Source organism: Dreissena polymorpha, chromosome 4 (assembly GCF_020536995.1).
Source record: "Dreissena polymorpha isolate Duluth1 chromosome 4, UMN_Dpol_1.0, whole genome shotgun sequence".
Taxonomy (NCBI): Eukaryota; Metazoa; Mollusca; class Bivalvia; order Myida; family Dreissenidae; genus Dreissena; species Dreissena polymorpha.
Genome location: NC_068358.1, coordinates 54,530,341 through 54,552,865, shown reverse-complemented (window position 1 = coordinate 54,552,865; position 22,525 = coordinate 54,530,341). Strand labels below are relative to the sequence as shown.

The 22,525-nt window shown below is 36.7% G+C and overlaps 1 protein-coding gene across 3 annotated transcripts in view; it reads left to right on the top strand.

The window, feature by feature from the left end:
- LOC127878062 (acetylcholine receptor subunit alpha-like) overlaps window positions 1-22,525 on the top strand; it is a 77,782-nt gene that overhangs the window by 1,966 nt on the left and 53,291 nt on the right. Inside the window, exons 1-6 of one of the 3 annotated variants that reach the window (XM_052424466.1) lie at window positions 11,392-11,444; window positions 12,283-12,442; window positions 12,724-12,881; window positions 13,022-13,144; window positions 13,265-13,363; window positions 13,516-15,617. In XM_052424466.1, coding sequence (XP_052280426.1) covers window positions 12,286-12,442; window positions 12,724-12,881; window positions 13,022-13,144; window positions 13,265-13,363; window positions 13,516-14,517 — 1,539 coding nt within the window. In that variant the 5' untranslated portion in view covers window positions 11,392-11,444; window positions 12,283-12,285 and the 3' untranslated portion in view covers window positions 14,518-15,617. Of the gene's footprint in view, window positions 1-11,391; window positions 11,445-12,282; window positions 12,443-12,723; window positions 12,882-13,021; window positions 13,145-13,264; window positions 13,364-13,515; window positions 15,618-22,525 lie in introns of those variants that run through there. The other 2 variants (XM_052424464.1, XM_052424468.1) reach the window with 2 other exon arrangements.

Sequence of the window (22,525 nt, the reverse complement as noted above, 5' to 3'; positions counted from 1 at the left end):
GTGAAAAATGTAGGAGAAAATGTATCCGAATCAGAACCGGACCTAAGTATGACAAATATAGGGAAGCCCGCAAAAGTGCTAAACAAGTATTAAAAAAGGCAAAATTAGAAAGCTGGAACGAATTCTGTAATAATCTCTCACATAAAACAACTAGCAAAGATCTATGGGATCAAGTTAAGCGCATGCAAGGCAGACCCCCTACTAATACACCTATCTTTCGGGTTAACAACGAAGTTCTTGTATCTAACGCTGATAAAGCTTCTGCCCTGGTACAACATTATCAAAAAGTAAGCAGTGACGAAGGATACTCTGAAACGTTTATTGCAAAGAAAATAAAAACAAAAAATGAATTTCCTGTCTGGTTACAATCTCTTACCGAGGAAAAAACTCACAAGTACAATGCTCCTTTTAGCCTGTTCGAGCTCGAATCAGCTCTCCTTACATGCAAAAACGGCGCGCCGGGCGACGATTACATCCATTATAAGATACTTAAACAACTTCCACTCTCGGGGAAACAAGAATTACTTGCCCTTTATAATAAATCATGGTCTGAAGGTACTCTTCCTGATGAATGGCACGAGGCCACAATAGTTCCGATCCTTAAAATCAATAAGCCTAAAGACTCTCCAGCCTCATATCGGCCGATCTCTTTAACCTCTACGTTCACCAAACTAATGCAGAAAATGATAAAACCGAGACTCTGCGCGTATCTAGAAAAACATAACAAAATCTCAGAAGTCCAATCGGGCTGTAGATCTAACCACTCTTGCGAAGATCATTTAGTACGCCTTGAAGCTGATATTAAAAGAGCCCAAAATCTCGGTCAAACCGTAGCAGCCGTATTTTTAGACCTCACAGCCGCATTCGATAAACTATGGAACGAAAACGCCATTAAAACACTTAATACGTTAGGAATAGAGGGTAAAATGCTCAACTGGCTTGCAGCTTTTCTTACAACGCGTAAAATAAAAGTGAGACTGCATGACGCGACATCAGAATCAGTTGAGACTATAAACGGCTGTCCCCAAGGTAGTGTCCTATCTCCAATATTATTTTCCGTGACTATGAACACCCTAGACAGAGAAATTAAGGCACATAATTCACAAAATAACACTGATCTAATCAATTTATCACTTTTTGTAGACGATAGTGCAATATGGACCACATCTAAATCACCGAATCTAGCAATTACTAAAATCCAAAAAGCCCTAACTGCAATAGAAAACTGGAGCGCATCGTATGGCTTCCAAATAAATCCCACAAAAACCCAAGCAATCTTATTCCCTGCCAGTGCACAAAAAGTAGCGGCCAATGCACGTAAAGCAACTCGATCTAAGAAAACCCCTAACCCCCCACAACTTACTCTATGTGGTGCTCCTCTTCCGCTTCTTGACAACATTACTTTTTTGGGTATGACATTTGACAAATATTTAACATGGAAAGACCACATCCTTAAACTAGTTGTACGCTGCCAAAAGGACCTCAACTTTCTAAAATGCATCCAAAGAAACAACTGGGGTACGGATAAAAAAGCCCTTATGCGTATTTATAAAGCCACTATCTGGGCAAAAATAAACTACGGAAGCATTGCGTACAATTCAGCCAGTGAAACATTACTCAATAAATTACAAGTAATCCAAAATACGGCACTTAAAATTATAACTGGTACACGTAAATCTACAAGCACCGTTCTGCTGCACGCTGAATGTGGAATGATAGAACTGGGTCAACAAAGGCAAATTAACCAACTAAAATACCGCGCGCGCACGCTATCTATGGGACCACACCTCCCAATTAACCTTAGGGTTACTGAAGACCCGGCCTACCAAAAAAGGAAAAAGAAGAGTGGTCTCCCGTACGCGCAGAACGTGCTCGAGCTAGGCAAATATTATGAGACTATTGACATTAAAACTCAGGAACCTACATACTTTAGCTTAAGAAATCTATCAAAACCAAATATTGACTTACATCTAACAACATTAATTAAAAAATCCGACCACGACCCAAACAGTGGCTCTATAGCTCAAAACTATGTAACAGATAAATATGTGGATTACACCCAGATTTTCACTGACGGTAGCAAAAATGAGGAACTTGAAATAGCAGGCGCGGCTTTTGTAGTGTATCAACCCAAAAATGTCATTATACATCAGTGCAAGGTAAAATACAATAAAGAACTGTCTATATTTGCTTGCGAACTAGCTATAATAAACAGCGCCATAAAGTGGCTTAATGAACTTGAAACCCACGAACGCCCAAACTACGCGATATTAACCGATTCTCTCAGCGCCTTACAAGCACTTAATGCAGGATCATCGAAAACGCGTCCCGACCTTATATGTGCAACATTAAAGGGAATCACAAAACTAGCAAACAACAATATCACTCTCCAATTCGTATGGATCCCGAGTCACGTAGGCATTCCGGGTAACGAACACGCTGACCAACTTGCCAGAATAGGTTCCCATGAAGGTCTACCCTCTGATTTAAAGCCTAGCGCGCGCGAACTAATTGCAATCATAAACCAAAAAGGGTATAATGAACAGGATCACAAATGGTCAATTTACTGCGCCGATCATAATTTACCGATATTAACCAACCCTAGCCATAAGATTAACATCTATAGTCCCATTAAAAGGGAGGACAGGGCTTACTCGCGCATGCGCCTAAGGGTGACTAGATTGCACGGCGACTATTACAAAACTGTCCTCTGCCCCCAGTGCAACATTCATAACACGTTTGAACATCTTTTCTTTATATGCCCTAAACACGCTGAACAGAGACTAGAACTAAGTGCAGGGGTAATAGCGGCATACAAAAACCCACTTATCATTAATCGCGACTCACTGTTGATGCCTCCAAGCGGAATCGCTCCTGTTGTGCGACTGCACGTGTTTAAATTTTTGCGCGACACGGGCTACGTAGATAAAATATAATATTCCGTTGGACTATTAGCGGTAGATAGAAATAACAACACATACCGTCAGTTATATACTGCTTCATTTATTCAAATTAATAATAGCAATCTTATGTACTAATGACGGGCGGGTCTCGGACGATGGTCACTTCGGTGTGCACCATATGGCCACTCGTCTGGGCCCGAACTGAACCTAACCCTATTATCCCGGCCCTATAGGAAAATTAAAATAAATAAATAAATAAAAACTCAGATCAATAATGGCAACTTTATGTACTAATGACGGGTGGGTCTCGGACGATGGTCACTCCGGTGTTGTCCATATGGCCACTCGTCTGGGCCCGGCTCGAACTTATATACTATTATTAATTAATTTGGTTCTAAAACTGTACCGTAAAACAATCCATGATATATGTAATTTTAAAGATTCCAATTAATAATGACTTATGACAAGAGGAAAATTGCATCAACAAATAAATAGATATAGAAACACTGCATGTAATGTGCACGCCGAGAACCTATAATTGTATTTGGGGTCCAAATGTACTTTGGATTGGTAGTACATTACAATGCAGTGTCCAATAACACCTTGTTGACGTCAATACATAAATAAACAATACTATAAACAAGGCAAAGATGAGGGAGCTGTCTATAACGAACGTTCGCGGTTTCCTCGTCTGCGCTTTATGATATATAGTAAAATTACACCAATAAATAAATAGATAAAGACTAATAATACTAAAACGACGGAAGGGTACGTCCCCCCCCCCCCCCCCAATACATATGTCACTTGGCCCCTTTCGACCACTATGGATAAGCTCTAAGCCTTCTTTTACAACCAAATAGCGCTCTAGGTAACAAAACCCAGGGTTCCGCGAGACCCTCGCTTTCCTTCTCTTAAGCTGTAATCAGCAACAACGACGAAGGTAGGGGACACAGACAACATACTTCCACGCAGGATCGGAAGACGCAGTAAGTGCGTACGTGGGCAAATTTACCCACAGTGCAACCCCTATAGGTGTAAATATTGTTGTAATTAAATGTGATTAGTTAACATTTTTCCCATATGTACAAGACTTAAACATGTTGAGTAGAGCGTGTCGGCTGGGCCAGAGGGCGCGCCTGAAGAGATATCTCTCGCCCGTGCACTCTGGCTCCGTTGACATGACATCAGTGCACTCTGGCCCCGTTGACATGACATACCCAACATGACAAAAATAAAAATAAAAAGAGAATGGTGACGGTATTTGTTGTTGTTGTTTCCCCTACTGTAGCGACGGTGATGTTTTCTTGTAGAGTAGTGTTAGTTTTTTCCTTGCATGCCTGTGCCTTGTTACGTTTGACGTTGAATTGTAAACCTTGTATTGCTAACCTGCACGTATTACCCTTGTCACTATGAGGATCAGATCGAATTAGAGGGATGGTCAGCATTAACATCCCAGATCTATTCCCTCCTGAACAAAATGCACTAATACATATAATAACCATCTGTGTAACCACTAGCAATATAAACAGGAAGAAGAACGTGCGCGCGCTCTCTCTCTCTCTCTCTCAAAAACAAAAAAAGGCGCGTGAAAATTGTCTCCCAAAGAAAGAAAGTGTAGAACCAGATATTGTCCTCCCTGTACCACCAACAACCAATCAGTCATCTCGGTCCAACCACACAAACGCAGCCCCTTTTCTACTATATTAAACTTCAAAACTATTCTGACCCTTGCAACACCATTAAACACCTGACAATATCCAACAGCACAACAGAGAGAGCCCATGTGAATTTACACCAAGACACAGGGCAATAGAGTAATATCTGTACTAATCTATGTTTATGTACTAACAAGTCCTCCGCGAGGGACGTTAAACGGGGGTGCAGTGTATCGGTGCTGTACACCGGGCACTTAAAAGAACCAGGGGCGCCTCTGGAATCGGGGCGCCCTCTGTATCCCGCTCGAACCCCCACTAACACCTCTTGGGGCGGAGAGCACAAAAACCACACACAAACTTTAAGGAATTAACATTAATGCCAATAAGGATAATGATACTCTAGAGATAATAGGAATACTACAAAAACCATTTTGATAAAAGGCAAACCACTACATAATCCATTAAAAAAAAAAAAAAAAAAAAAAAAAAAAAAAAGCATCTAGTCACATTAAGGTCTCATTGGCCATCGTGCTATGATGTATAATATGACCTTATTTTCTCCCCTGAAGGGTCACAGGGGCAGGTCGATACATCTGTAGTCGAGAAGACGCTGGACGACCTGTAAATAAATCTCAAATACACACACACAATAAATTTTAAAAAATGTATTTAATTGCTAAGAAACATTTCAGAAAGTTCACGAAGATATACTTTAATTAAATATAAAATAAGTTTGTTGTTCATTAAAAACTTCCTTCATGTACACAAGACATGAATCATGTTGGGAAATCCTATAAGTCATAAAACCCATAGACCCAAATATGGTTCCGAATCAAATACGAGTAAACGTATTATGTACGTAAACTTGTTCAATTTCATTGAAGTAAGCTATACATAATTTACAAAGATTGTTATAAATTTTTTATTGAATTATGTCTTATTAAATTTAGTTTAAGATTGCGGAAAAGAATGTAATTGCCATTTAAATCGAATATACTCGCTTAAAAAATACAATACGCGCGAGTTTATTCCGGATTGCTATTGCATGGTTTGTTGTGTTCTATTTCTGAACAGTAGGTCCCGGCTGGCCCGGTTAAAACAAACCTACAATCCGGTTTTCGTAGACATAATTTTGTTATACTCCGACACACAGACAATCTACTTTATGCTGACAAAGGCTGAAGTCACACCTCAATGCGACCCTGATATTAGACACTGCACGGACTGTTTACCTGCATACTTTTGTAAAAGCAAGTCTTTCTAAGAAGTGAACCGAACCGTCTCTCTACCAAGAATACGAAACCGTATATGAACAAAGAAAACAGAATGTATCTTAAGCCACAGGTGGTTAGCGTGTGGCTATGATATTAATTAGTGAAAACATCATTTTGAATGATAAATAATCATATTATAACGAAAAATTAACTTTTCTGAAAAAAAAAATATTTCACTATCAAATATATATATAACAAGGTATGCAACTCAAAATCAGCCCAAAACGGGGTGCATCGCTTTGAACAGCCATATCTTCATAAATTTTTCAGCGATTTTCACGATCTCGGTCTTATTCAACGCAGAAATGAATTTCCTTTCTGGAAATGTATATGTCTTGCAATATTTTTACAAATGCTGGGTCAACTTTTAAGAAATAACACGATACACAACACGTATGACCCAGTTGACAGTGATCATGCTGTCTTTAAGACTGAAATCTTCACGGAGTAAAGGACAACTTCCCTACAAAGTTCATGTAGTTCGATACCATAATTCAATAAAACGTATGAAAAAACATTATTACCGTTCTTGTCGTTACATTCTGCATCAAGACTAACTGTCCAGCGCCGTTTGAAACCTTTGTTTACATACATTTCAACTAACTGACATTTTAAACATACGAGTGATTTCATTGGTCCAATGCGGAGGTGTGTCTTTACAACTGGAGATTTCATTCATAAAGAATACATGATCACTGTCAACTGGGTCATGCGTGTTGTGTATCGTGTTATTTCTTAAAAGTCATTTCCAGAAAGGAAATTCATTTCTGCGTTGAATAAGACCGAGATCGTGAAAATCGCTGCAAAATTTATGAAGATATGGCTGTTCAAAGCGATGCACCCCGTTTTGGGCTGATTTTGAGTTGCATACCTTGTTATATATATATTTGATAGTGAAATTTTTTTTTTTCAGAAAAGTTAATTTTTCGTTATAATATGATTATTTATCATTCAAAATGATGTTTTCACTAATTAATAGCATAGCCACACGCTAACCACCTGTGTCTTAAGCTTGATATTTTATTGTAAATTTCACGATAAATCGTTTCATGTTGTTTTAAACCATTCAAAGAACATAATGCATACTTTTGTATTTTATAGTGTAAATTAGCGTGAAAACATGTCATTTTTTGTCGATTTAAATTAGATCGAAACTGAAACGATGATTCATACACGTCACTTGTAACCACATCATAGTATCAGATGCAACTTTGACGTGACAAAATTACAGTTTATATCAAGAATGGGTATTACATAACTTCCGTAATTCAATAGATGTATGCAATGTAGGGAAATTACATCCGTTGTACACAAACGGCGACATTTAGTTATTTATTAAATGATTGATTCTTTAAGTTATTTTGGAACACAAAAATCAGTAAAATGATCCGTGGAAAACACCTTTTTAAATGTATGCGTGTTTTAGAACAAACGAAAATAATATATATGGTTAATTAGTTTTTTTTCGTATCCGAAAATTTTGATGCGAAAAAGATTAAAAAATAACAGGTATCCGACAAAAATTAAGGCGTCCGAAAATTATGTTGAAATAAAAGCAATAAATCAATGTACAATTATTTTATTGTGATTTTCTCTTCATCTTCTGCTAAAAAAAGATACAACTTCATAGCTTTGATAAATCTTGTCTGAAATGATATAGAACAATAAGGTAAAATCATAAAACATTCTGCTTCTTTAATAGGACGCCACTGTTTCAATGCTATTGGGTGAATCCATTGTTGTCCGATTGAGCATAAAAACATCATCGAAGTGTCACAAGATAAGCGAGAACAGGGCCGAAGTCTGTGGAAAAGCGCCATAAAATATACTGTCCGAAAGTAAATAGACATTAATTATGAACGAAAAGCCGTGTGTCCGAAAATGAGGAGTCCCGAAAAATAATTATTAAAAAAATAATTATCAATAATGTCCGAAAAAATAGAGTGTTTGAAATCACTTAGAGTAATTATTATCATTTGTATATATGATAAGCAAAATTTGTCAACACATGCTCCGTGAAAATGGGGCTAAAGGTATGTGCGTAAAGTGTCATCCCAGATTAGCGTGTACAGTCCGCACAAGCTTATCAGGGACGACACGTTCCGCTTTTATGATATGTTTTGTTTCAAGACATTCTCTTCTTAGGAAATTTCACGTTTAGGCGGAAAGTGTCGTCCCTGATAAGCATGTGCGGATTGCACAGGCTAATCTGTGACGACGCTTTACGCACATGCATTAAACACCCTTTTCACAGAGCACGGCCCATATTTATTTTTTTTCTAAGTATAAACCATTCCTTTTCCTGAAATTTTATTCTAAGTATCACTAGTATTTTGTTTCAATCCGTCCGGTGAGAACAAAATCACACCCAATTTCACGATGATAGGGCGAATACCACAACTTTTCCGCTCACCGTCGAAATTTTATACTTCTGACAAGTGCACCGTATCCTTTTGACGAAAAGTAACATTGCGGACAAAGACAAATCCAGTAAGTGGGTGACAAAATGTTTTATTATAAGACACTGAAAAATGATAGCCACTTGCGAAGCACTCCACCGAATTTCTGAACCAATATGTCGTCTATTTAAAAGTTTACCAGTCGTTTTATATTTAGCATGACTTTGAACTAGTGTTTACAAAAAGTCGTGTCGCGCTCGACACCATTCGTACTTGTGAGAAAAATGTAATTATCCGATGATTTTCGATGTGTCAGACCTGATGTGACAGACTTAAATCATTGTATATATAAAAAGAACATGCCATGCGAAGCTGGTTAATTCAATATCTGTTAAAGGCCTAATTTTGGTGAAAACATGCATCACTTACATAAAAATCGATGCACCGCGCAACACTGATTATAAGCACCGTATAAATATTCCGTGTAACTGAAATTCGTGGCACCGCTAACTTCTGCACGTGGTTTTAAATGATAAGCTATAACAAGCCATCGTGAGCTTAATTTATTTACGATTACTAGTATCTTCCATTTATCAAAGTTACATGTCCCAAATTTTATCATGAAAATGATGACATGCTTACACCAAAAAAAGGTTCATCGGGATCGATTGTCTTGCTTTCCAGTACGTGGAGGGCACATGTTTAAGTCTCATGTTTCAATTTATCTTTATTGTGGTATAATACAATCATTATTGATAATTATTATTTATTGATTTCAGATTCATAATCCGTAAATGAAAAGATGTCAAGCTACGATTATGGAAAGGTATAGGCAAATGTTGGTGTAAAACTAACCAACAGAAATAATAAATTTAGTTATCTATAGAGTGTGCATTGTGATGTTGCATTGGTTACATTTACTGAAATATGACTTTGGTGTTTGTGGCCAAAACCAAAGGTATATACCAAATATGCTCTCGACTATTTAAATCAGAAAAAAGGGGGTTACAAGTATAAAAACAACTTTTTTGAGACTGTCTATAGAAGCGTGTGAGTGCACGTCTCCATAGATAAGACATTACAGCGCGGTTCGTTTTAACGAGATGTAAAGGGTTCGAATCATATATAGTTATTTCCGTCAAGTATTAAAATAAATAATTTGAAATCCAAATATGTTCAAAGTACATTGTAATATTGCTTTGAAACCGTTTGTACACTTGTTTACCATCGTGATTCAGTATGAAGCCATTATTTGACATTGTTTAAATAAATATTGTGCTTATATTTGTTAACAATTATGACCCAAAACATGAATCTTAACACTTTTCCGTAAAATAATCTATACACAACTCTCCAGAATTTCATGGTGTCTTCTTTGTATGTCATCATTGAGGCTATCGGTAGACCGTACCACCTGACAGCATCCAGAAACAATAGCAGAGCAATATTTGTCAGCGGAAACTTGTTGTTACATACCAAATTGATAAAGTTACAAAAGTCAAATCATAAATTTGCCGAGTGTAATTTTTGAAGGAAACCTGGTAATAGATGTGTCACTTTTTCAGTCATGTTTTCAAAACTGCTATTTTCAAATAATTTCTTTCTTGATGATCTTGCTTTCTTGGTTTTCCGTTTGTGCGGATCATTAACACTATTGTCATGGAAGGCTAGGCGGCACTGATCAGTTGGTGTCTCTGTGGCATACGTGGAGCTGGTACATGCCGGTTGACGGTCGCCTGGAGATGCGCTGGTATAATATTCAGCACCGGGAGGAAAAAGTCTCCTTTTCTTGTTTTTTGGTTTGTTTAAACATAAATTGGAACGTCTCTTCCATCTGAAAGAAAAAATCAGAATAAAGCGGTGCCAAAAAATCATAAAGATGCGGTGCCTTTACGGACATTGTTGAGCGGTGTCCATATTTCTATAATGTCAGTGTTGAGCGGTGCATACTTGCTTACACGTGTAAATGTAAAAATCACAGTTATATTCAATAAAGCATGTCATAATGTGTTGTAAATTGATTCTTCTACCATAAAATACCGTTTAACAAAAAAATCTTTCATTTAAAATGTTTAAAATCTGCAAAAAATACGATTTTTCGCGTCATGAAAGTCACTTCTTTCAAGACATTCTCAAATTGTTTTCAAAGTTTTGAAATTAATAGCGACTCAATTTTGATGCGGTAAACGGCAATTATATGTAAAGTGTATACTTCGTTCGATGGAATATCTTTTTATTATCAACTTACCTTCTATCTCGTTTTTTTTCTTTCATTTCTGTACTCGCCAAAAAGGCTGCGGACATGTTTTTTGACAGAACGATACGGTGCTCTTGTCAGAAGTATAACATTTCGACGGTGAGCGGAAAAGTTGTGGTATTCGCCCTATCATCGTGAATTTATCCAATATTAAAACATACACGTGCTTCTTAAAGGGACTGTTAACCACGACGACGAAGAAAAGAAAAGTTGTGAAATACCGTATTTTTTTTTACAATCATTAGTTTATATTTATTAAAATATCACGACTGGTATATAACATTACTTGAAAAAAATGGTTCAGTTTTAATATTTTCAGTATATTCGGTAATAAATTTTACTGGGTATGTCTACCAGGTAACTACCAGTTAACTATAAATAACGCCAGTAGATTGATCATCATCGTCGCGTGGTAAACCCAGTAATGCAAATTGTGCATGCGTTTGTGAATTGTATATATTTTATATATAAAATGACCAATCTACTTGCTTTATTTATAGTGTGTATATCATTACGTCACATATTTTCGCGATGTACTTTCGATTTCACATCGCGAAATTTTATTACCGAATATACTGAAAATATGAACTTTTTATAAGTAATTTTATATACCAGTCGTGATATTTTAATCAATATAACCTAATATTTGTACAAAGATACGATATTTTAGAACTTTTCTTTTTTCGTTATTCGTGGTTGACAGTCCCGTTAAATCTTTTTACAATTCTATTGCGCTCTGGTCTCAAATTACCAATGTCTTAGGTGTACCCATGTGTGTCTATTTGTAAAAAGGCAAATCAGAAAACGTTTTCGTGGAATTGAGGAAGGATTTGTTTATCATCCTCATTATAATAAGACTGTGGTGCAGACATAGTTTTGGCCAGTAACTGTTGAGAACAAGATCTGAACGTTTCAGTTTGATCCGCCAGTTTACAAAGGAGGGTGTTTGTTTTAATGTGTGGAGCTTAGATTTTATTTTGTTTAGTTTTGAGTTAAGTAAATTGATAGTTTATATTTAATACTTAATTTTCTTTGTTATTTATATGTGCTTAAATAGCATGTATACATGTGTGTTTATTTGCATGTATTATTATCACAAGCTATACATTTTTATTTCATTTTTATAAATTATATGTTAATCAAACAATAATAAATCTGTTGTGTTTTTTTTAAATCGAAAACTTGATAGGTACAAATGGAAATCATGTAAGTTGACAACTTTTCGGATCAACTCATTTGCTGAAATCTTAATTGTTTGTTTGTTTAAAAGGCATAAGTTAAAAGATTTGAAAATGGTAACCATGGTATACCACATATTATTAACAATCAACGAAATGTGACAGTTGCAAATTGCTCGATAACTACATTTGTATTGAAATCGTTTAATAAACCATGAATTGCCGTGCCAACTTGTATCAGAAACTATTGACAATGTCTCTAAATTTTTAGCTAGACGTAATAGTTCGCTTATATTGTTTGACTTGATCTGTGATAAGTGATTAAGTTATACAAAGAAACAATTTTTTTTTCAATTAATACTGTTGTTAAATTTTCAAATTCAGTCTTAAGTCGGTATACACGAATAGGGAAATTGCAAAATTTACTCTCACTGCGGAATTGTCTAAAGTAAATCATAACATAATTTAAAAGTAATCTTTGCAATTTCCCATCAATATCTTTATGTACATTTTGGGCGACATCCTCAGAAAGCTAACATCGATGTTTTATGCATCTGATTGCACTATTATAATCGAATATTTGTGCTATATAAATAATTAAATATCATTGTTTCAGATCATGGACCTAAATTTTATTGGACTGCTGGTTCTGATTTGCCTAGATCAAATCAAAGCACAAACAATATCGGACGCTAAAGCATTGAGGAAGAAATTGTTCGTGACGGACGAGTACGACAAACGAATTCGACCTATTGATAATCAAACGCATTCAATAGGTAACGTTAGTGTTCGTTTTAATAACAAATGTTCGATGTAGATGCCATATGGTATAAGCGTAAAAATCTGTGTATTCCTCTTATTTTGTGTTCATAACATTTACCTTCATAAGCTATTTTGCGCTAGTTGAATATTTACCTTCTTTTAATATGGCTAGTATAAAAAATAATCCTTTTAAAACTGCTTCCCGCTTGTCTGCTCATTTGCTCTTTTGAATCAAATAATGTTCGTGATATGCTATATTAGGAAAGTAATTTAATATATATCAACGACTTTACAGATGTTTACGTGAATCTCTACCTATTGTCGGTCAACGACCTTAGCGAGAAAGACGAGGTTCTCACTACAACAGCTTACCTGTCCGTTAGTTGGAATGACTCCAATCTCATCTGGGAACCGAAAAACTATGGCGGAATCAAGCTGTACCACTGGCCACAGGTTAGAGTGCCATGAACAATTCTAGATACTAAGCAAGTTAAGAATACTAGTAAGCACATTTTTGCAAATGTCAGTCATGTAGAAACAGGCTATATTTGATAAATTTTCATAATTTTCTTTAAGAGGCCCTTTGTTTACAGAACGAGGTTTGGAGGCCCGATTTGGCACTGAAAAACTCTCACCTGGATTACAAAGGAATTGGGGAAGAATCTCTGAACGTTGTCAACATCCATACTGGCTTGATGTTCTGGCATCCATTCCAGGTAATAAATGCCAACTTCCCTTTATTATTGTGTATAACGAATGAAATTAATTGTTTTGGTTCTTTTCTGAAACGAATGTTGAAATGAACAAACTCACATAATAATTGTTTTGTTCCCTAGGTTTTTAAGTCCACGTGTTCCATTGATATCTCCTACTACCCATTCGACCATCAGATATGCTACCTAAGATTCCAGGCATGGAGCTATACCAGACTTCAGGTATTTAAACTTCATTGAAAATTTAATACACTGTTAATATCGTGTGTTTAAAATCTATTTTGGTGTTTTGCGGTATTATCGAATAAATGTTTATAATTAACTGTAAAGAGTATCCTCTACATGATTAAAGGGGTTTAATATATATGCTTCAGGTGAATATGCGCAGCGGATATAATGGTTCCAAAGGATTCAATCTTGCGTATTTCGAAGAAAACTCCGCGTGGAAAATTAAGGAAAATGAATGGTATGTCGAGCGCGACCATAAGGACACAACGATTAGCTTCAAAGTGACACTTAAAAGAAAACCAATGTATTTCATGCTGTCAGTGCTCTTGCCGATTTGTATGTTGTCCATTTTGAACATCTGCGTGTTCATGTTGCCTGTCAGTGCTGGGGAAAGAGCGAGCTACGCTGTCACAGTCTTCTTGGCATTTGCGGTTTTCCTGACTATTGTTTCAGAAACCCTTCCACAAAATTCCGAATCAGTGCCCGTGATTACGTCTTTCCTCGTCATGCAAACAGCCATAAGCACACTGATTACAATCTTTGCAATGATTTTATTGCGGTTAAACAGCTTCGATAAAATAAAAGTTCCAAAACTAATTGTAAAAATTATGAACTTGCTTAAGCGTATCCCATGCCTTAAACTGGTTGGAAAGAACAAATACTTGCATAAACCTAAGCAAGAAACAGAGTTGTCAAATAAGGAAAATAAGAAAACGAAGGATGTTGAACTTGCTGACATTGAATGTGAAATGAACGGCAAATCATCGTCGAATGAACAACTAGAAGATGTCAATGACAAAGGCGATGAGTATACGTGGAAAGATGTAGTCAACTTTCTGGACTTTTTGTTGTTTGCTCTGTTTGCTATACTTCTCTTCTTCTCGATTGTCATTTCTCTGTCAGTGGCCTCCTCAAAAGGCAAAGTCTTTAGCGAAGAATTTGATGCAGCAAACAGCGGTACGTATCATCGACTTGACAGCACTGTTTCTGCTGATGGCGGTTCAAGCTTCCCGGATGACCAAAGCCCTAACCATAGTTTGCCTGGATACCCGAATGGTGGCGGCATGACTCCGCCTCCTGATTGGAACAACAAATGGCCGTTGTCCCCATGGAGTTGGGAAGACGATGACTACAATTTTTATTATTAAATGAACGATACTGACTTGAAAGCTGTTTTTATCATATACCACTCGACATATATATGTATATATATTGCTTGTATAGCATGCTTTTGTTAGTCTTATCATATTGATATATTCGTTTTTATATCATGTAACATCAATTGTTTATGCTGCTAATAATGTCGTGTTACACCGATGCACATTTTTAGCCGTGTTTTGTTTAATTACATGTATGCACTTTTTGCAAAAGATCTTGTTTTTTGTTTTCTGTGAATGTACGTGGTGATTTGTATGATACGGGACGGCTAAAGAGCTTCGATGCCATAGCAGTTCCGAAACAAATTGTCAAAATTATGAACTTACTCAAGCGTATCCCATGTCTAAACTGGTTGTAAAGAACAAATTCTCGCACAGACCAAAGAAAAAAACGGATAAGTCGAAAAAGGAAACTAAGGATGTTGAACCAGCTGACATTGAATGTATAATGAACGGCAAATCATCTGCGTATGAACAACCAGAAGATGACAATGACAAAGGCGATGAGTATACGTGGAAAGATGTAGTCAACTTTCTGGACTTTTTTTTTTACTCTGTTTGCTATACTTCTCTTCTGCTCGATTGTCATTTCTCTGTCAGTGGCCTCCTCAAAAGGCAAAGTTTTTAGCGAAGAATTTGACTCCGCAAACAGCGGTACGTATTATCGACTTGACAGCACTGTTTCTGCTGATGGCGGTTCAAGCTTCCCGGGTAACCAACGCCCTAACCATAGTTTTCCTGGATACCCGAATGGTGGCGGCATGACCCCGCCTCCTGGTTGGATGACCCCGCCTCCTGGTTGGAACAACTGGCCGTGGCCCCCATGGAATTGGGAAGACGATAACTACAGTTATTATTATTAAATGAACGATACTGACTTGAAAGCTGTTTTATCATATATCACTCAACATATATGTATATATATATATATATATATATATATATATATATATATATATATATATATATATATATATATTGTTTGCATAGCATGCTGTTGTTAGTATTATCATAATTATATATTCGTTTTAATATTATCTAACATCAATTGTTTATGCTGCTATTAATGTCGTGTTACACCGAGGCATATTTTTGCTGTGTTTTGCTAAATTAAATGTATGCACTTTTTTCAAAAGATCTTTTTTTTGATTTTTGTGAATGTACGTGGTGATTTGTATGATTAGGGATGGCAACGAATAGCATAATTCGTATTTGATTATAATGTTATTAATAGATTCGAATATTTATTCATCTGGTATTCAGTAAACACAAACACGATCTGAAAGCTGAAAATACTGTTTTGTGAACCAAGCATCTACAAACATACATACTATGAAAACGTGCAATACTAGGTCGGACACCGAAAAATGTATTAGCTGAGCGCAGTAGTTTTTCTCACCTAGGCGACCCGCGTTCGATCTCCGTTCAGGGAGGCATTTAAGTTTGGTTGATAGTCACCATCCCGGACAGGTGGGGTTTCCTAAGGGTACACAGGCTCTTCCCCACCCCTAGAGCCTAAGACCACACTAAAATTTAAAGAATCTCTCATTAACAAATGAAAAGCTTTAAATTGAAGCTTTAATTAAGCAACCTTTATATAGTTTAGTTCATAAATAAGGTTGGAGTTCTCCAAAACAGTCAGGGTCCTAAACTCTACAAAGGTTGCTTAATTTAAGCTGCAATTTAAAGCTTTTTATTTGTTACTGAGAGATTCTTGATCTTTTAATGTTGTCACCTCTGTCAGCCTCAGCTTCATCCTCTGTCGCTGAAGTACCACATTAACTTCGGAATGCATATGCTTAAAAACAAATGCTTCAGATTGACATTTGACCTCTTCGTATGACATTAACGTTGAAGCTAGGCAAACGGTTATGTTGTGCGATACACATACTCATACAGATATATAAGTAAGCCAAGGTATTTTTAAACCGTCCATGCATTGTTAAGTTATAAAGGGGACACTCCCTAATTAGGCAAGATGCCATGTATCTTGACTTTTGACTTCACAGTTCCACTTTGACATTGAAGCAACATATTTTATTTTTTCGTTTGATGCACCGTCGCAAATAAGAAAGCCATCACTTGAAAGTTACCAAGTGTTGTTTTTGTGAAAAAGATGTCATTTCATTTAAATGAATACATTATTTGTAAGGTTTCCAATGCATGGTTAAGTAATGTAGCGGAACAAAAATAGTTTGATAATACATCGCAGTTATTGTACCGTTGAATTCAAAGATTCGCCCCGATCTGACAGGTAGCTACATATTTCCTGCGCAAAAGTAATTTTTAAATGAATCAGTGCATGGCGACTTAACAATCTAGATAAGCTCTATTCTAAGAAACAATAGCAAAGATAACATTTGGACAATCCCTATTTTAAAATTAAAGCTCTTAACGTTTTTAATTGACCCGTTAGGTCAATCCTAATTCAGTCTTGAAAAGGTGAACATGATTGCCAAATTAATTCAAAATTATTTAAAGCATGAGGAAGTGACAATCCTGGCAAGTCCTATTTTAAAGAGCCGTATTTTGATAATGTTCACTTCGAAGTTTGGATAGTGAGCTTGAAGATAGAAAAAGAGAATGGTAGAAAAACTACATCTTAAGTGTTAAATAATAAGCAAAAAGAACATAAATAAAAATTACAAAAAGAGTTTGTGGTTTTCTAATCAAATGCAGAACCACTCATGCGATGTTAATCCAAGCCATCGGCTTATGCACGACAGGAACGTCGGTGAGCGTGTACCGTACCGTAGGCCTGATATCACTTAGAAGTTACACGAGATAATCGAGGAGACGCCTACCATGATGTTAAACAGCAGGTCTACAAACCAACATGAGAGTCAGGACCCCAACAACTTGACTTTTGTCAACAATAACACCATATCGCTAAGAATGATGAATAAGTTATGTTATTGATAAGTCTCCGAAATAGGTACCAATTTGGTGATGACTTACTTTTATTCAGTTATTTTACTCAGATTCAGTTAAGAAGTTGCACATATATTCTGTTAATGTTTCGGATATAAATTATATGAAAAACAGTACGTACAGCTATTCTTTTAAATATACTTTTTATTGACTTTCCTTAATAATAAACTTCTGTACGCCCATTGCAAATTTAATGAATGTAAATAAATGTATTAACCTGAGCGATATCATGACCTTATTTATGAACTAAACTGCTATTGCTGCAAGGTATGAATAGCGCTCGATTTGTCATTGTCGACTCGGGTACTACTTAAAAATACCCCGGGTACTCTTACTTAGTATTCAGATTGCCCGGTTAAAGAAAAATAATTTACAAAGTTTTTAAGAGTATGGTCGGGTGCATTTACATGTATTATAGTATACTAAAGAGTTTAAGAACTACCGGGTGCCTTTAATTGTATTTCCGTTATCGGTGTACATGGTAGTATTTTTAGAGTACCTGACCGGGGTACTTTTAAGTAGTGCCTGAGCTAAACAAAATAGAGTCTAACTGGCAGTGATTGTAACAGTTTTCCACGAACATTTGGGGAGGTAAATCGTATGAACTCATGAATTAGTTTTACGTAGGTTATTTTCCGTATGTCTCAATTGTAATCAAGTATCAGTTTCTAGTTAAAAATAGCCTTACCATTTGTAATTGTGTGTGCTTATATATTTAATTTTTATTCGATTTTACATTAACCCTTGACTTTGCGAGTAAATTATCAGTGGTCTATAATTTACTATAGTTATAACCAGCTTCTACCAACCTTGACGGACACAGGGTTTCGTTTTTGGTGGGAAATGTTTAAGACCTATCGATAAGTTTTACCTTGACCTTTGACCAAATATCCAAAGAAACATTTTTCAAACTTACTCTTTGAGTAATGGCTTAACGGAATATTCGCTTAATCAAAGTCGTGTTGGCATTCATAACGGCTAATTGCATTCGTTGTTTTATACAATTATTGTGCTAACAACGAGTTTTTTTTTGACAAATCGTCGATACATATTAAATTATAAAACATACCTGTATTCATTTACCCTTGTAAATGGGAAATCATGCAAATGAATGTATCCGTCATATAATAAAAGAGTAGATGTGTATTAACTTTAATAGGCGTTAATTTTATTCATGAAAGCAAACACTTCCGAATTTTACATTCGCAGCCAATAACTAGTGTCATATAATTAAATAACAAATCCTTATTTCTTTACAAAATCTCATTATATGAAATCAATATCTATTTTACTATTAACCGTAATTCTTTTCAAACAGTTATTACAGTTCAGCTAACAACCTAACCAGTTTTTATCACCTAAACCTATTACACGCATGACTGGTTCGCGGCGTTGGTCAAGTGGAAAGCGCAAGTAACCGCGCATTTGCCACTTGACCGTTAGAACATAAACATCATATAATAATATCTTTGATATATTGTTCTGCGTTATTATTACAGCTAAGTGATAAATCAATATATAAACAACTTTTACCTTTGTATTGTTATCATCTCTGTTCTAATTAAATGCAACGTAAGGTATTTATTGTATTTATTGTATTACAATATTGCCATGTTTTTATAAATGCTATTACTGTTATTATTGTATAATAATGGTGATTAATGTAGGCATTTGCCACTTGACCGCCATAACATGAACATCACATATATCTTTGATATATTGGTCTGCGTTATTATTACAGTCCCTTCACACGAACCATAAAATATATTTTCCGAGAGCTACGTCGACAATGGCGCCCAACGTTCGGGATGTGAAGGTCCGCTCTTCAACACATACAACTTACACAGCTTTGTAAACAATCGAGTTTACACGTATGCCAGCTGGACGATTTCCTCGGGATATCCTAGCTACAGCGTACAACTACGTTATCACGCTTAGACGCGTCTGATTGGATATTATATCCACACATTCACGGGAAATCGTGTTGTTGACAAACATTGTCACGTGTTTACATCGTTTACCAGGGCCCAAACTGAACTTTCCACTCGCGAGTGTATTAAACCTTTTTCATCAAAAGGATCCTTAGCAGCATCGTTGATCGCCGTTGATTGTGACAGTGACTTTGGTGTGCTTCCAACTTAGCTGGAAGTGTGAACACTAACTGTTTCCGGTCGTGAGTTTTAACATTGTTTTATTGTTTTGTTTAATCAGTTGTTAAGATATGTGGACGGATAATTCGATGAACTGGTAAGAATTTTTTTTTTTTATTTGCACTCAGCTTTTAAGTAACTCCATTTTGATTAAATTATATTGGATTTAATTAAAAAAAAAATAGAATATAAGCAAACAAAATTCTCACTAGATCTATAAATGAAATATACATTTGAGTTTTATCAGGTATTGAATGTAATTAATTATATAAATTGCAAAACTCTGTTCAATCCATGAAATTTAAATAGCTGGATATATAGATATAGGGAGAGAGATAAGTGTATTAGTCATTTTAAGTGTTATATATTTTTATTATATATAAACTTAGTATAATCACAACTAATAAAGTCGTGTTGCACGATAATAACTACTCATAAACTAATTATTATCCCCTGTCAAACTTCTAGTTCGTATTGGTCCTTGTTTGTACGTCATTGTTCATTGAATATTGAACAAAAACTATGGTCAAGAAATCCTTGCAAGGTTTCGCGCGATTTTAATCGGAAAGCGGTCGCAAGTAAATTGAAATACTGAGCAGTATTTCAAAATTACTTTTATAAGTAAACAATCGGTGCGTGCGAAATTTTAACAAAATGTAAACGTTTAGTTTACAATCGTCGTCCGTTCGAGTATAAAGTGAATTGAAGTGTTTCTACTTAATAATACAACTCAAGTCGTTGATAATTTACTAATGAGATGCTTTATTCTGGTTTATGTACAGTAAAATTAAAGAGTTGTTTTCGCGGCGTCTCGTTGTCGTGTTATGCCCATGCTAGTCTGCGCAGCTCTTGACATCACTTCCGGTTTGGCCTAGTCCACGTCTCGTCTGGCCCGGTATCGTCTAACGACGTTTCACAACACCCCCCCCCCCCCCCGACATTGATGAGGCGGACCCGCTGCAGGGTGGGAGTACCGGAACCGGAAGTAGCGATGTAGGTGGACCAACTACAGTGTGGGAGCACCGGAAACGGAAGTGAAGATGCAGACTGCAACATACAGAGGACTGTATTAACATTCCACGGACAATTTGCTTAAAAACACAATTAAAATATATTTTAAAATAAACTCTCTCTTTAACTTTCTGGGATATCTAAACACCCAATATTAAAGTCTTAACAACATAGGATTTCCATAGAAATCCCCAATATTAAAATCAATACTTCACAATTTTTTTGTTCATTGGGATTGTTTTACATAACCCCATTTTACAAAAACAAGAGATGTATTAATACTTTCCAGCAAATGGGATTTTAAATAAAACCCGAATACCGACATAGCTGGAGTATTAAGCCTTGATCCGGTACAAGGTCTTGGCATTTTCTGCAGTCACAGACAGGATGTGGTCCTCTGACACTTGTCGAAGTTCGGCCACGATCTCTGCTGTCCTGTAAATTTGGTTTGGTGAAGATTATGGCTTTCCCTCTAGCTTATAGTAGGGCGCATCGGTTTCCAACAGAAGTCGGTATTCCTTCACAAAATCCAAAGAGTCACGTTGGTACCGGTCAAAATTCTTTACCATGCTGGTGAGCCCAAACCACGTCTCGGGGAACTGCTCCAACCATCGCTCCAACACATATGGATAACCAGTTAAACAATGCAGGTGGATCCTCTGCATGCGGGAGATTCTTTTCTTAAGATGATGAAGAAGAAGCAGAAAGGCTTCCGTCCCGCAGTCATCCTTTATCCCCCTACAATGAATTACCAGAACGTGTTCCCGTTTTACCAGGGGTGTTAGCCGCTGAAGCAGTTTCGATTGATATGCCCATTCGGATTCTGGGTCGGAGTGGTCTATCCCAATTTCTCCAAACTGACCGCAAGAACCTTTGTAGACGCTCCACTGCTTCATCCAGTAACCGGCGAAACCTCCGGGCATGATGTGGATGGAGGCCCAATGCTACACAATGTTGCTAGGTAGTGCATTCAGCTGACAGATGGTAGGGTAAGAAGATGGGTCACACAATACCGCTACCGACCCTTCTAGACGTACTCGATGGTAAGGTTCCACTGGTCCAGCATATAGAAGTTTGGTTATATTCTCTTTCCATGGAATGGAGGTTATCTCGGACAACCTATCTGGATGAAAATGACTATTCACCGCCATGGGGAGCTCTACTTCCTGGCATTCATTTGGATGTATTCCTGCCATACTGGCCGTATCCTCTTCTTGATCACTCTGGGGCTTTTGGAAAATGGGTCCCGTGAAGACCTGGAGACTGGCGCTAATGAGGTGTAAAACTCTCCAGTGGAGTAATACAGCAACATAATTTGGCAGCAGTATCTGAAACTTTTCCGGAACAGGACGACCCAGGTACTGGCAAAAGTGCTTCATTATTTCCGATTGTCTTGGAGTTACTTCATGTTCTTTGAGTAGAGTATGCATCTTGACAAACTCCAGAAGTTCGTCCAAGGTACCCGGACGTCCTTTCAGCCATGAGACTACCATTTCTGACGCATGGATACGGCCTTGAATATCTGTATCAGCTTCTGGAAGACTCTCCGAGAAGATGCCAGGAACATGGTTATGAAACACATGTTTCTTAAGGTATTTGATCTCTCCGGCACGTCCAGGAACAATACACTTAACGATCCTTCTTCTCTCGTTCCTAGTAAGTAAGTGGGTATATATCTTTCGGACCTTTCGAGTAGGTTGTAGCGTTTCGTTTTCTCCAACAGTAACCTCAAAGGAGGTAACTTTCTTCCCGATATAATGGGTCTTGCTGGATGCTCTTTTTCCTCCAGTGACTTACTAGGAATCGAACATGGAGGTTTGTCCCTTTTCAGAGAATAGCTGACAGCAATGGGTTTTTCTGAGGAACGTTCTAATGTCCTATTCGGTGTCCGATCTCGTGTTAATGTA